The sequence below is a fragment of the Herpailurus yagouaroundi genome, unplaced genomic scaffold (assembly GCF_014898765.1).
Source record: "Herpailurus yagouaroundi ecotype Mexico unplaced genomic scaffold, PumYag 195, whole genome shotgun sequence".
NCBI lineage: Eukaryota > Metazoa > Chordata > Mammalia > Carnivora > Felidae > Herpailurus > Herpailurus yagouaroundi.
Window position 1 is genome coordinate 19,318,585 of NW_024412426.1, and position 16,666 is coordinate 19,335,250.

The following is a 16,666-nucleotide window of genomic DNA, read 5'->3' on the forward strand; positions in this document are numbered from 1 at the left end:
TTTTTTTTTAGAGACAAGTGGACGAGGGCCAGAGGGAGGACAGAGAGAATCTCAAGCAGGCTCCACACCCAGCACACAGCCCAATATGGGGCTTGACCTTATGACCCGGAGATAATGACCTGAGCTGAAATTAGGAGTTTGCCACTTAACCGACTGAGATACCCAGGCGTTCCAAGTCATTTTTAATTTTATAACATACTATCAAAAAACTATCAAATTGCTCTTTTTGTAATTATACCAATTTTAATTGTTTTCAATCTCATTAATTTTTTCTTTGTATTTTCTTGGATTTTGTGGCTTTTTATAACTTCTTGATTTAAAAGAATGATTTATTTTCTCATCTTTCTTATTTTCAAATGTATGCATATTGTTATAATGCATATAAATTTGCCTCTGAATACTGTCTTAGTTGCATCCCACACATTTTGATATATTTGGGCTTAATTATTATTAAGTTGTAAATATTTAATCATTTCCATTCTTATTTCTTTCATTTTATTTTTTTTAATGATTTTAATTCTTTTAAATAGTCTCTACACTCAATGTGGGGCTTGAACTTACAACCCTGATATCAAAAGTTGCATGCTCCACTGCCTGAGCCAGCCAGGTACCTGTAATTCAATTTGTTTTTCAGCACACTTTTTTTTTTTTTTTAACTTCTGTGGAGCTAATCCCTCTGTTTGGTTTTTCAGCTGTATAATCTATACCTCTAGATTTTTTTTTTTTGTAATTTTAGAGAGCGAACAGGGGAAAGGGGCAGAGGGAGAGAGATAATTTTAAGCAGGCTCCATGCTCAGCTTAGAGACTGATGCAGGGCTCAATCCCATGACCCTGGGATCATAACCTGAGACAAAACCAAGAGTCAGATGCTCAACTGACTGAGCCACCCAGGTGCCCCTATACCTCTAGATCTTTATATGCTGCAGGATTTTTTTGTTTGTTTGTTTCTAATATAATTTATTGTCAAGTTAGCCAACATACAGTGTATACAGTATGCTCTCGGTTTTGGGGAAGGATTCCATGATTCATTGTTTACATACAACACCCAGTGCTCATCCCAACAAGTGCCCTCCTCAATGCCCATCACCCATTTTCCCCTCTCCCCTGCTGCCCCCACCCCAATGAGCCCTCAGTTTGTTCTCTGTATTTAAGAGTCTCTTATGGTTTGCCTCCCTCCCTCTCTGTAACTATTTTTTCCCGTTCCCTTCCCCCAGAGTCTTCTATTAAGTTTCTCAAGTTCCACATATGAGTGAAAACATATGATATCTGCCTTTCTCTGACTGACTTATTTCACTTACTGTAATACCCTCCAGTTCCATCCATGTTCCTGCAAATGGCCAGATTTTATTCTTTCTCATTGCCAAGTAGTATCCCACTGTATATATAAACCACATCTCTTTATCCATTCATCAGTTGATAGACATTTAGGCTCTTTTCATAATTTGGTTATTGTTGACAGTGCTGCTATAAACATTGGGGTGCATGTGCCCCTATGTATCAGCACTCCTGTATCCCTTGGGTAAATTCTTAGTAGTGCTATTGCTGGGTGATAGAGTAGTTCTGTTTTTAACTTTTTGAGAAACCTCCACACTGTTTTCCAGAGTGGCTGCACCATTTGCATTCCCACCAACAGTGTAAGAGGGTTCCCCTTTCTCTACATCCTTACCAGCATCTGTTGTTTCCTGAGTTGTTAATTTTAGCCACTCTGACCAGCATGAGGTGGTATCTCAGTGCGGTTTTGATTTGTATTTCCCTGATGATGAGTGATGCTGAGCATCTTTTCACGTGTCTGGATGTCTTCTTTGGAAAAGTGTCTATTCATGTCTTCTGCCTTTTTCTTCACTGGATTATTTGTTTTTTTGGGTGTGCAGTTTGGTAAGTTCTTTAAAGATTTTGGATACTAACCCTTTATCTAATATGTCATTTGCAAATATCTTTTCCCATTCTGTCGGCTGTCTTTTAGTTTTGTTGACTGTTTCCTTTGCAGTCCAGAAGCTTTTTATCTTGATGAGGTCCCAATAGTTTACTTTTGCTTTTAATTCCCTTGCCTTTGGACATGTGTTGAGCAAAAAATTGCTGCAGCTGAGGTCAAAGAGGTTGTTGCCTGATTTCTCCTCTAGGGTTTTGATGGTTTCCTGTCTCACATTTAGGTCTTTCATCCATTTTGAGTTTGTTTTTGTGTATGTTGTAAGAAAGTGGTCTAGTTTCATTGTTCTGCATGTTGCTGTCCAGTTCTCCCAACACCGTTTGCTAAAGAGACTGTCTTTTTTCCTTTGGAGATTCTTTCCTGCTTTGTAAAAGTTAGCTGGCCATACATTTGTGCATTCAATTCTGGGTTCTCTATTCCATTGGTCTATGTGTCTGTTTTTGTGCCAATACCATACTGTCTTGATGATTACAGCTTTGTAGCAGAGGCTAAAGTCTGGGATTGTCATGCCTCCCGCTTTGGTTTTCTTTTTCAACATTACTTTGGGTATTCAGGGTCTTCTGTGGTTCCATACAAATATTAGGATTGTTTGTTCTAGCTTTGAGAAGAATGCTGGTGCAATTTTGATTGGGACTGCAATGAATGTGTAGATTGCTTTGGATAGTATCAACATTTTTTTTTTTAATTTTTTTTTTCCTTTTCCAACGTTTTTATTCATTTTTGGGACAGAGAGAGACAGAGCATGAACGGGGGAGGGGCAGAGAGAGAGGGAAACACAGAATCGGAAACAGGCTCCAGGTTCCGAGCCATCAGCCCAGAGCCTGACGCGGGGCTCGAACTCACGGACCGCGAGATCGTGACCCTGCTGAAGTCAGACGCTTAACCGACTGCGCCACCCAGGCGCCCCGGATAGTATCAACATTTTAATGATAATTTGTTCTTCCAATCCATGAGCATGAAATGTTTTTCCATTTCTTTGTGTCTTCTTCAATTTCCTTCATAAGTTTTCTATAGTTTTCAGCATACAGATCTTTTACATCTTTGGTTAGGTTTATTCCTAGGTATTTTATGGTTCTTGGTGGAATTGTAAGTGGGATCGATTTCTTGGTTTCTCTTTCTGTTGCTTCATTATAGGTGTATAGAAATGCAACCGATATCTGTACAGTGATTTTGTATCCTGCGACTTTGCTGAATTCATGTATCAGTTCTAGCAGCTTTTTGGTGGAGTCTTTCATGTTTTCCAGGTAGAGTGAAAGTTTGACTTCTTTGCCAACTTGGATGCCTTTTATTTCTTTGTGTTGTCTGATTGCTGAGGCTAGGACTTCCAATACTATGTTAAACAACAGTGGTGAGAATGGACATCCCTGACGTGTTCCTGATCTCAGGGGGAAAACTCTCAGTTTTTCCCCATTGAGGATGATACTGGCTGTGGGCTTTTCGTATACAGCTTTTATGATGTTAAGGTATGTTCCTTCTATCCAGACTTTCTTGAGGGTTTTTATTAAGAAATGATGCTGTGTTTTGTCAACTGTTTTTTCTGTATCTATTGACAGGATCATATGGTTCTTATCCTTTCTTTTATTAATGTGATATTTCACATTGATTGATTTGCAAATATTGAACCAGCCCTGCTATGCTGCAGGATTTCACAGACATGTTTAAGAAATGCCAAGAATCACTGTAAATCAGCACAGCTGAATGAAAAAGGGTGTATGTGAGCCAGAAGCCAGAAGTTATTAAAAATCAATTACTGTAGAATTCTAATGTGCCAGGCACTGGGATAGCTATGGGAAAAGACATTTTAACAATGATAGCCAATCAGATATGTACAAGTATATTCAAAATACTTATGAAAGAGCAGAGGAATGAGTAATCAATAGTCTATAGGGAGTCAGAGAAGGCTTTATATAAGAAGTAAAAACATTGAGTCTTGTAGAGATATTCCAGGGAAGAAAGAACAGCAAGCATATGAGTAGGCAAAGAGAAATAAAAGGATTTAGCATGCCCAAGGAACCACAGGCAATTTGGTGGGTCTGCAGTAGCATTAGGGAATAGGGGTATGCCAGGGGAGACAGACTGGAAAAATAGGTCAGGTGGAAGTTAAATTATAAAGGACTCATATGTTATGCTAAGTGGTCAAGGCTGCCAACTAGTAGATGCAATACTAAAGCAGCAAAACACATTTGTTTCCTGGATAACATCTCAAGTGAAAACTACATGAATAGCAGAGAATAAAATTTGAAATTGACCTTACTTACCTTTCAACACTATTGAGATATGAGGATCCATCATGGCCTCCTACTGCATACAGCAGGTCATCAAGAACACTGACCCCAACTCCACATCGCCTTTTGCTCATCGAAGCTACCATTCGCCATTCATTGGTCTGTGGATCATATCGTTCAACACTAGAAATAGCATCTCCACTGCACCAGCCACCAACTGGGGGAAGTAATACAAGTGGTCAAGAGAATACTTGTTCTAATGCACAGAATGTATCACTCACTTCAAAACTTCAAATTGTGACCTATTGCTTGGATTTACCAAATATCTCTAGAAGCAGGTCAAAACATAAGTTATGACTTTTACTTATTCCACTGGGGTTGCGATAATCTTTAATTTTCTAAATAAATCCATTTTACAGAGAACAGCAAGGACACCAGTTTAAGTCAGATTGGGAAGTAAGTGGCGTTTAATGGATAAAACACTGAATTTAGTTAGAAGACTGGAGTTTGAGTGTTACCTCTGCTAAGTGATGTGATCTTGAGAATATCTTATAAACTACCTTATTTGTTAAATAAGGAACAAAAATTTTAAAATGAGATAATAAATATATTAAACTGCTTTCTAAAGAATAAAATACTACATAAATGTAATTTGTTATCAAAAGCTTAAAGAACTAAAACCTGACAAAAAATAACCAGTATTGGTGAGGATGTGAAGAAAAGGGAATCCTCATACACTGTTAGTAGAAGCATAACTTGGTGCAGTCATTCTGGAAAACAATATGGAGGCCTCAAAAAATTAAAAATAGAACTATCATAAGACCCAGCAGTCCCACTTCTGAATATTTATCCAAAGAAAATGAAAACACTAATTCAAAGAGAAATATGAACCCCTATATTCAATGCAGCATTATTTATAATAGCCAAGATATGAAAGCAACCTAAGTATCTACTGATAAATGAATGAGATATACTATATATACACAATTGAATATTACTCAGCCATAAAAAAGAAGGAAATCTTGTCATTTGCGACAACATAGTTGGATCTAGGGATCCAATCAAGTGAAATAAGTCAGACAAATGCTGTACAATTTCACTTACGTGGAAACAAACAAAACAAAACAGAAACAAACTCATAGATACAGGAAACAAACTGTTGGTTACCAGAGTGGAGAAGGGTTGGGGGGCAGGCAAAATAGGTGAAGGGGATTAAAAAGGTACAAACGTCCAGTATAAAATAAATTAGTCATGGGGATGTAATGTAGAGCACAGGGAATACAGTCAATAATATAATAACTTTGTGCGGTGCCTGGGTGGCTCAGTCTCAAAAAAAAAAAAAGAACTATAATTCAGAAGCCTAGTTTTCTTTTTATTCTACTGGGGAGGGGGATTTTGACTCATCTATTCACAGTCTCTTAATAGGTCCTCTTATAACTGAAAATAACACAAAAATTCTTATGATTTATGCTATAAAATACTTTACTTTCTGTTTAATCTATGCTCTATAGAGAATTCTACATTATCCAAACTGACATTTAAGGTCAGGAAATGTTTTGAAGAAACTACATTTTTCATAACCAGAATAACAAGTTCAAACTGAGTTCCACAGAGCTTCTCAGAGTGCTCCCTGAATAAAGAAGTGGTTATAGCAGATAATTTTAATTTATTATTCTTTCAAATCATCTCTATTCCAATCCAAAATAAGGGCTACATTATGGAGCTTAAAAAGTGAAGTCTAGGGGCGCCTGGGTGGTTCAGTCGGTTGAGCGTCTGACTTCGACTCAGGTCATGATCTTGTGGTCGTGACTTCAAGCCCCGCGTTGGGCTCTGTGCTGACAGCTAAGAGCCTGGAGCCTACTTCAGCTTCTGTGTCTCCCTCTCTCTCTGCTCCTCCCCCACTCATGCTCTGTCTCTCTCTCTCTCAAAAATAAATAAAACATTTTAAAAAATTAAAAAAAAGTGTCCAAAAATTAAAAAAAAAAAGGCTCCTACTCCAGCTATTAAAACAATAGCCAAACAAAATAGTTAATAGATCTTCATAATAATGGACATAACTCCATAAAGATGGTCCTACTACTAGAATTCCCAAAAACAACATGACATCATGAAGACACAGGTACCACAAATAATTAGATCTTGCAGCCTTCTAATTTCAAAATAGACCATCAACTTTCAAAAGTGGGAAAGAGAAACTCTAAGACTGCTCTATGGGAGACCAAGGATGCAGATGTATGTAGGTGCGAGCATGCAAATGTCTGTGTAAACCCACATAGCAGGTGAATATGATCATGCATACATAGGAATAAATAAGAATAATAATACAAATTATAAATCTATTAATAACAGAAACATTTGGACACTAGATGTATGGGAGAATTCAGTGCATAATGAATTAATAATTAAGTTTGAAATCTAAAACAGAAATAAAGAAATTCTTCAAAAGAGAAAAAAAGTCTGATGAGGACTGGAGTGAAAAAGAAAACCTGGCATCAATTTTCTTCTTGCAGAAATACTACAATCCTCTACATGAAGAAATTTAGATGAAAAAACCTAAAAAGAGAGAGCTAAAAACATAAATTATCAAATTTTCCTTCTAAAAATATAGGGGAAAATATATTCCCACATGCCAAGAGAAAATTAAATTGGGAAGAAAAAGATAGGCAGTAGTTAGGCTGATGGAAAAGGATACTAGGCCCCAGAGATTGCACAAAATTCCCTGATGAAAAGGAATAGAACACTTCATATATTAAAATGGGACAAAAGAATCCAAGGATGTCTACATCTAAGGAGCCATGGAATTAGTGAAAGTTGGGAGCTTAAATACAAATACTATGCGTCCCGGTTAGCTCCACGAATCAGAATTAGAAAAAAAATTCAGAGAACTTGCTACAGACTGAATGTATGTATGTCCCACCAAAATTTATATGTTGAAATCTAGTCCCTAGTGTGCTGGTATTAGGAGGTAGGGCCTTTTCAAGGTGCTTAGGTCATAAGGGCAGAGCTTTCATGAATGGGATCAGTGCTCTTATAAAGGAGACCTCAGAAAGTTCCCTTGCCCCTACCTCCATGTAAGAACACAGCAAAAAGATAAGAAGACCAACCTCCATGAAGAATCAGGTGGGCCCTCACCAGACATGGAATCTCCTGGTGCCTTAATCTTAGACTTCCTAGCCTCCAGAACTGTGAGAGATAAATTTATGTTGTTTATAACCACCCAGTTTCTGGTTTTCTGTTAGAATAGCCCGATGGACTAAGAAAGAAGTAGTAAAAAGTAGTTTGATGCAACTGTGAGGAAGCTGTTATTCAGGTGAACAAGGGAGCTGAATTTATGTGGATGGAAGTGACATTTGAGGATGAAAGTTCTTAAAGATTAAGGAGCAGAGAGTAGGAGCAAAATGATACAGCAGGCTGTCTTGGGCTCAATCTAGCTCAGTGGAGCTAGGAAAGTGTGTAACTGTTTAATGTAAGATAATGTTTTGTTTTTTAAACTTTTTTAAAATGTTTACTTATTTTTGAGAGAGAGACAGAGTGTGAGTGGAAGAGGAGAGAGAGAGGAAGACACAGAATCTGAAGCAGGCTCCAGGCTCCGATCTATCAGCAAGCATGGAGCCTGATGTGGGGCTCAGACCCACGAACCATGAGATCATGACCTGAGCTGAAGTCGGATGCCTTAACCAACTGAGCCACCCAGGCCTCCCTGTAAAGATCATGTTTTTTGACAGTTCTAGGTAATTATGAGGTGACTTGCACACTGGTATATAAAAAATGCATATGACTCATTTTAACAAAATATCTACTGCATGACATTTTTAGACTTACATAAAAATAGAGCACTCTTGGAGAATACCAGTGTTGGATCATGAGTTAAGGAGTCAAGCTACATGGTAACTTATTATGTGTCTCTTATGACAGTGAATATCACAATTGTCCAAAGGACTACTCAAATGACAGTTTAACATGTAGGAAAACATTCAGTTTAATCAGAGTATATTAAGACCCAGACCTGCAAAGAGTACTTCTCCACATCGGATAGGTTTCCGTGGTCTTGTCCTTGGTCCTTGCATCAGTGGTCGTTCTTGAGGTAAGAGGAGATAGTTTTTAGCTTCATCTACCAAGTCTCTGTGGAGAAAATTCTGCCTTTATTCCAAATGTCTAAATAATATTGTTAGTCAAATTCCAATATGGTTTAGGAATACGTAAATTGGCAAAGGGGAGCAAGCATAAATCAAACCAAATCATGAATGCCAGCCAATATTAAAAAGTCACAAACATGAGAGAAATGATGCCAGTCATACTATGAGTTGTAAATTGATTGGTATTTCCATCATGACTTCCTATCTTAGTGCAAATTTAGCCTGAAACTCATTATGCTTGGGACCACCGATAACTTACAGGAAACTAAAGTTTACAACTCAATTACCAACCTGCATAGTTATTGCTTTCTCATGAATTTTACTAGATTCTGCAGGATACTGGCAGAGTAGCACATCAGCCTTGGCACTAGATAGTTGTCAGATTAATTAAATAATAAAACTAAGTCAAAAATTGGATTGTTAAGAAGAAACAGTGTACTGTCATTTAATATTAATTTGCTATATGGTACTGTATGAAATGGTTTACTTTCAGCAAGTCTACTGAGGAGGAACAATTTTTTTCCCTGTCTCTTCAGGTACTTTCTGAGAAGAACCTAGTAATTACACTTGTTAAATACAATATCCTAATACAAACTATTCACATACATACTTAGCTCACTTGAGTCCTCTCTTTGAGTGATTCAGGACCTGATTAGTGCAAACTCTGTTCTTTCCCAATCTTGAAAGTGTTTCCTAAAATATATTTTCATTTCTCTAGCTTTTTATGCTAAAAAGAGTAATTTATTCCTGCAGGACCAATCCCAAGCATGACCCAATAATGTACTTCCAATATGTGGTTTTGATAGGGCCCCTTTTGAGTTTACTTATCCTAAAAAAAAAAAAACAAAAAAACAAAAAAACCCCAAACCAACAGCTCCTCCCCACCCAAAACCCAAGCTGATGACAAAGAACTTTCTCAAGCTTCCTCAGCCTTAAAAACAAAGACTGGGATCTCTTAATAGCCAGTTTTTAAGTGTTGAGGATTTATAGTACTCTCCTAGAGACAGTACTATAGAGCTAAAACTTAGCAAGCCAACCCAAAATTAATAGTAACAATGAGAACACTTATAGCTATGTGTCAGTCCTTGTTATAAGGGTTTAGTATATATTAACTCAACAATCCCCACCACTGGGGGTACTATTATTGTCCCTACTTTACAGATGAAGAAACCATAGCAGAAAGAGGTTAAGATAACTTGCCTAAGGTCCCACATCTAGTAAATGGTGAGGTCAGGATATCAGTAAAGGGTTTCCTTTAAAAGTGACTTTGGAAGTACCTCTGCTTGGTGCATCAGAATCAGTACAATCTGACTTATGTTTTATGGATGGGGAGCACTTTGCATTGTTTCTTCAGATTTCAGAATCCGTAATTCCATATGGTTTTCCTTCTGCTACTATACATACTTGAGGGAATTAATTGCCATTTGTCTGGTTTTTATTTAAAATACAAATATCAGGGCACCTGGGTAGCTCAGTCAGTTAAGCATCCAACTCTTGATATTGGCTCAGGTCGTGATCTCGCGCACCTGAGATCAAGCCCCATGTTGGGCTCTGTGCCGAGTGGGGAGCCTATGTGGGTTTCTCTCTCTCCCTTTCTCTCTGTCCCTCCCCCACTCGCTCACACACTCTCTCTCAAAATAAACAAACATTTAAAAATAAAAAAATAAAACCCCAAATATCTAAAACCCCCTCTGACATTTTTCTAAGGGACAGGCTTCAGATTATAGAAGAAATGCAAATGAATCTACATGTTCTACTTCTGTTCTAGGGATTCCTAATACTAAAGCAAGTTTCTTTAGTCACTAAGGGAGACCCAAAGGTCAATATATTTCAAGGAGTTCTTTTCATTTTTATATATAGAACATGCTAGGGAAAAAATGGTTAAAAACACCATATAGTTTGATTTGAACCTAAATCTTAAAATCTATCAAACTGGGAAAAGTAATTTATCAATTTGTGTCTATATTACAGAGATAGCCCAATAAAATAAGTGTTTTGCTTATGCTATAGAAGCATTTAGAATTTCTTTCACGAAGAACATCATGAAACTACCCCACCAAGCTCTGGTGGAAACCCTTCCACAGCTACTTGACGAGCAGACCTTTGACTCTGTCCACAACCTCAGAAAGCAAGGCTGGTCCTATTCCCTAAGCAGCTATATGTGATGGAAGGAACAGTGCTCTTGGTACTTTCTGACAGATTCAACAGCGTTATTTATCTCAAGAAAAACATATATTAGCAGAGAATTGCCTCTTCAAATTCAAGCTTGCATTAAAATCTTAGAAATCTACCTCTTTATTGCCACTTCTACACCAATAAGCACCACACATAAAAACTAATGGAATGGAATACTGGAAGCTCAGTCCTCTCCTCTTCCATCTCCTCCTCTTGACCCTAACCCAGAAGAAAAACCTGTTAAATACTGCTCTGGTGTCAGCACTAAGAAATACAACATTTAGGAAGCAACACAAATAAAGAAATTAGAAGAAAACAGAAATGCTTAGTTGTTGATTTTTCCCACCCAGGGCCATTCATACCTGCACTCCTCATCACTTTTGATGAGGGGATCAGAGCCTACAGTGCCCACCAGGAACTTGGGACTAAGCAAAGGCAGACGAACATGCTGCAGCACCTAAGAGATAATAAATATCGTTAAAGGCACGAGCTCCCACCTGCAAGATATTTAACAGAATACGTAACACAAGTTCCCATAGTCTTTCCACTTGCTTTGGGATCTAACTGAATTAATTTGATTTAATTAATAAATAATAAAGATAGAGGGAAGGCATAAATACTAAACCTAAGTTTATTCCATCAATTCAGTAATCAGAATAGTCAGAAAATTGAAAGCATACTAATATCATTTTAGAATGCCACTTTGAGCTTTCAGCAATGTTTTTAAAAAATTTTTTTTTAAATTTTTTTTAATGTTTATTATTTTTGAGAGAGAGAGAGAGAGACAGAGACCAAGCAGGGAAGGGGCAGAAAAAGAGGGAGGCACAGAATCGGAAGCAGGCTCCAGGCTCTGAGCTGTCAGCACAGAGCCCAACACGGGGCTCGAACTCACAGACGGCGAGATCATGACCTGAGCCGCAGTGGGCCGCCCAATCGACTAAGCCACCCAGGCGCCCCTAGCTTTCAGCAATATGTTATAAGCTCTTCTATAATTAGCTTATATAACTGGACTGAAACAATCCAGAAGAATATCCTATTAAACTGCTAAAGACTATAGTCATAATAACAAGAACATTAAACATTCATTTAGTGACCACTTACGGCCCATATCATCCCTTTACTCTTCCAAATGTGATTAGATTTCCAAGTCACAAGGAAGGGAAGCACGATAATTGCCATCCTTGCTTTCTTTTGTTCATTTACACCTTTAGGTTCTGACTTGTGCTATAACCCTAACCTAGAGTTGATGCAAAATAGAGAGGAAGCCAAGGAGCAAAAAGTTCAAAATGATAAACACTTAAAATGCTTCTAAACACTATCTTCTTGATTATTTGGGATAGATGGTGTCTCTTACAGTCTAATATAAGGGACAGTGACAATCGCTTATTTTTTGTAAGTCAAACATTTATTATTTCATCCAGTACAAAAAGGGCAGTTACTTGAAGAAACATTTTCGCCATACCTGGGGTAACTGAGGACGTCTTTCTTGAATACTGTATTTGACCCAGGCCATCACTGCATTGAACACCTGTTCTTCACTGCGAACATTTAGTTCATCACTAGATATTATATCAATGAGCTGATTGGCTGGAAGCAACATGAACTCTTCACTTTCCATCACCTGTTCAAAGTTCGGTAAGAATAAAAGAAAAACAACTGTGACCACATTTAATTTACTCTTGATGATGATTTACTTGTCACTGTAAGTTCATCAGTTGTAACAAACGTACCTTTCTGGTGCAGGATGTTGACAACAGGGATGGGAGTGTGTGTGTAAATGGGGTACATGGGAACTCTGTTCCATTTAGCTGTGAACTTAAAACTGCTCTAAAAAAATAACATTTATTCATTTAAAAAAAAAAGGTGGGGAACAAAGGAAAGTACTGAGGACACAATTAAAATTTTAGAAATAATAATTTATGATTCAAGCAGTTTAAGAAAAATAAAATCTGTTTTTCTAAAATGAAGTATCAAAATCTACATTTAACATTAAAAATAAATGAAACTAACTACATCAAATTATAATTCCAGAACTATGAGGCATATAAAAAAATCAGGAAAAGCTTTCAGAGGAGAAGTTGCTGAAAGAGAAACACTAAGGGGCCAGTTTAAAAAAAGAATGAGGGTGTCAGCAATTCCACAAGCAAGAATGAATATACTGAGGAGAGAGACTCATGAAAACTTCAGAGGATCAAACCACTCTGATATACAGATATCAGAATGGAGGCGAAATGGCAACAAGGATATTACCTTGTTGTGCGGTCCAGCCACAAATCCCAATATTTTGTATATCCTGCCATCAGTACGTAGAGTAAAAGGGTCAGGGTGCAACGTGGAAGAGGGAAACAGTCAATGCTACCCTCCCTGCGGTTTGTTCTCATTCAGAAGATTGTGCTACACATAATGTCTATTATCAGCACAGGAAGAATACAGTTAGGAGTGACCTCCAATACAGATGATGTATTCTCTTAGGACAGGGTTTTTTCATGCTCATCAAAAAGAATATTACTGGGGCACCTGGGTGGCTCAGTCAGGTGCGCGACTGACTTCAGTCAGGTCATGATCTCACAGATTGTGAGTTCGAGCCCCATGTCGGGCTCTGTGCTGACGGCTCAGAGCCTGGAGCCTGCTTTGGATTCTGTGTCTCCCTCTCTCTCTGCCCCTCCCCTGCTCAAGTTCTGTCTCTCCTTCAAAAATAAACATTAAAAAAAATTTTTTTTTAAAAATCAGAATATTAGGCAGAATACAAGATAAGCCATAGCAATGTGAGTATTTGATTAAGACTGTTTTATCCCAAGTACATTAGAAACAAATGCAAACTCTAAAATGAAGCCATTAGGGCCATAAGGTTGGCTATACTTGTAGCGGAAAATATTAATGAGCTCTCCAATTTTTATGGCACAGGTTTTCAAATCATCTGAGTGAGAGACCCTTGGGGTTCAGGAAATAAAATAGGTTACCTCCATATTTTAGCTGAGGTTGCTTACCCAGGTAACTTAGTAGTTAGAATGACTGCATTGTATTCTCTGTGGCACAGCTGTCAGATTTAGCAAATAAAAACAAAGGACATGCTTACACTACAAAATTACTTGTTGTGTATCTGAAACTTGTATTTAACTGGGCACCCTGTATTTTCTCTGGCAACCCCAACTTAGCGGCTATAAAATCAAGGCAAAATTCGAGGCCTAGGCCTAAATTCTGTGTGCTGGCCTTCACAGCATGCAGAACTGTAGTCATGACTGTATCTTCTTTCCTTTTTTCTCTTCTTCACTCTGATCTCTTAACTTAAACACAAGTGTGGTATCATATCTCTTTGCGAAGCAGTGCCTTAACATTCTTTTGGATCTTGTTAAAATATAAATTCTTTTTCCTTAGTGATTATAAACCAATGATCACTAAGTTTAACTTTATGAACAAAGCACTATTATATTCACGACTTACTGGAAACATTAAATGGCAAGAAGATGTGAAAATCTATGTTAGAAAATATTTGTTTGACAACAAAGAGTCAAACTAATACTTTTGATAGTCTAGTTAAACTGTCACTTCTCCTTTTTCCACCAAGAAGAAAAAAGATATTGGTGATCTACCATTAGAGCAAATCTGGCACTGGAGTCTATCCTTGACCAAACAACCAGGTTAAGAAAATAATGCTTTTTAAAGTATCTGTTTTAAATAAAAGTTTATAGGAGATCTGGATTTTAAGTCCCACACTATTATGGTAATGAGCTTACTTTTAGCTTCTTCTAATGAATGGAGATGCAATTTGAAAAATGAATAAAGCTGAAAACAATAAAAGTGAATAACCAAAGTTAACTAGAGTTGTTCTACCAGGAATGAATGGCAAACTTAATGTTGAAAGACAATTTTTTAATTTATCTTTATGGACAAATGACACTGTATGAATTAAGCCAGGTCTAATGAAAAAGAAGGAAATTAAATAGACTTAAGTTAGAAAATAATTTAAATGAGTCACATGTGTTAATGCCCTAAATGGTGACTTTTTTTGCATCTGCACAGAACTAGTGCACAAACAAGTGCATTCTACTCCACAAACAAGGGGATTTCATTATGGTATAAATCAGGTTCATTTGAAAGGCAGGTTCAGAACTGGAAGGGATTCCAAATCTTTCTCTGTTAAGGATATTCTTCAGATATTTGCAACTACCATCAGATGTAAAACCCAAGCTATGGTTAAAGCAGGAATTTTTTTTTTAAGTTTATTTATTTTGAGAGCAAGAGGAAGCACAAGTTGGGGAGGGGCAGAGAGAGAGGGAGACAGAGAATCCCAATCCCACGCTTCGTGCAGAGCCTAAGGGGGCTGGATCACACAACCATGAGATCATGACCTGAGTCGAAATCAAGACTTGGACACTTAACCAACCGAGTGATCCAGGTGCACCTAAAGCAGGAAAATTCTTAAAAATCAACCTTATTTATTTTAAGTGTACAGAACAATGAGTTCTGATAAATGTATATACTCATGTAACCATGACCACAATCAAGATATAGAATATGACCATCATCCCCAAAGCAGGGAATTCTTAATATGGGATCCAATGACTTTTGCAAATTATTTTGGAAATTCTCAGTGGTAGCAAATCTTTAGTTTTAGAGAGTGGATTTTCGTATGTGAAGACAGTGGGAAAGCGGCACCTGGGGGGCTCAGTCCATTAAGTGTCTGATTCTTCATTTCGGCTCAGGTCATGATCTCACAGTTCATGAGACAGCCTCGCGTGGGCTCACACTGACAGTGAGAAGCCTACTTGGGATTCTCTCTCTCCCTCTGTCCCTCCCTGCTCGCACACACACACACGTACATTCTCTATGTCAAAAGAAATAAATATTAAAAAAAAAAAACAGTGGAATGAAATTAAGAGTCAAATCTGTTTAAAAAAAGTATGAAGAATTTAGGTTATTTTGAATGGGAAATTAAGTGTTACTATAAAATAGTATTAACTTAATGGAGGTATAAACTCCATTTAGTCATGGTGTAGTCACTTCCTATATTTAGTTGGAATCAATTTAGTAATATTTTATTAAAAATTTTCCCATCTAAATTAATGAGAGATCTCCATCTTTAGTTTTCCTTTAACATCTGTTTTTTTTTTTAATGTTTATTTATTTTTGAGAGAGAGAGAGAGAGAGAGAGAGAGAGAGAGTGAGAGAGAGCACAAGCAGGGGAGGGGCACAGAGAGAGAGAGAGAGAAACAGGGAGACACAGAATCTGAAACAGGCTCTAGGTTCTGAGCTGTCAGCAAACAGTCTGACCCGGGGCTTGAACAGCAAGATCAAGACCTGAGCCAAAGTCAGACGCCCAACTGACTGAGCCACCCAGGCACCTCAAGTGTCTGTGGTTTTGATAGCAGGGTATTTTGTCCTTATTTGGCAACCTCCTCCTCCTTTTTCTGGAAGACTTTCTATAGGATTAGTATTATTTCTTCCTTAAATGTTTGATAGAATTCACCATCTGAGACAAGCATTTTCTTTGTGGGAAGGTTTTTAAATTATTATTTCAATTACTTTCATAGATGTGGGGTTGTTCTGGTTTTCTGTTTCTTCTTGAGTCAGTTTCTGGAATCTGTGTTTTTCAAAGAATTTGTCCATTTCCTATCAGTTGTTGAATTTATTGGCAAAATGTTGCTCATAACACTTCCTTATTATCTTTTTTAATCTGAGGGATTTGTAGTGATGTCCTCTTATATCTGATATTGGCAATTTGTGTCTTGTCTCCTTTTCTTGATCTGTATAGCTAGAAGTTAATCAATTTTTTTTCAAAGAACAATTAATTTTTTACTCTAACCTTTATTCTTTTCTTCCTTCTACTTACTTTGGGCTTTAATTTGCTCTTCTTTTCCTAGTTTACAAAAGTAATCACTAGAACAAAAACAAATGTTTCTATACAAAAATAAAATTTAACAAGCAAAGAAGACATCATATAGAAAAAGAAATACAGTAAATACAACTAAAGTATATACTATTTATAAAAATATGACAGAATTCAGAACAAACATTCAGTCATGGCAACAGATAAAAATGGGCTTTAATTCCCTATTTATTTTATTTTATTTTATTTTTTTAAACGTTTATTTATTTTTGAGACAGAGAGAGAGAGACAGACAGACAGACAGAGCATGAGCTGGGGAAGGGCACAGAGAGAGGGAGGAGACACAGAATCCAAAGCAGGCTCCAGGCTCTCAGCT

General features: G+C 37.3%; 1 protein-coding gene across 1 annotated transcript in view; it reads right to left on the bottom strand.

Annotated features, from left to right (window-relative positions):
- The window catches only part of KLHL20 (kelch like family member 20), a 74,910-nt gene that overhangs the window by 31,679 nt on the left and 26,565 nt on the right, over positions 1–16,666 (bottom strand). The window contains exons 4-7 of the mRNA XM_040446758.1: positions 11,926–12,084; positions 10,826–10,920; positions 8,159–8,274; positions 4,186–4,369 (exon numbers count right to left, since the gene is read on the bottom strand). Coding sequence (XP_040302692.1) covers positions 4,186–4,369; positions 8,159–8,274; positions 10,826–10,920; positions 11,926–12,084 — 554 coding nt within the window. The remainder of the gene's footprint in view (positions 1–4,185; positions 4,370–8,158; positions 8,275–10,825; positions 10,921–11,925; positions 12,085–16,666) is intronic.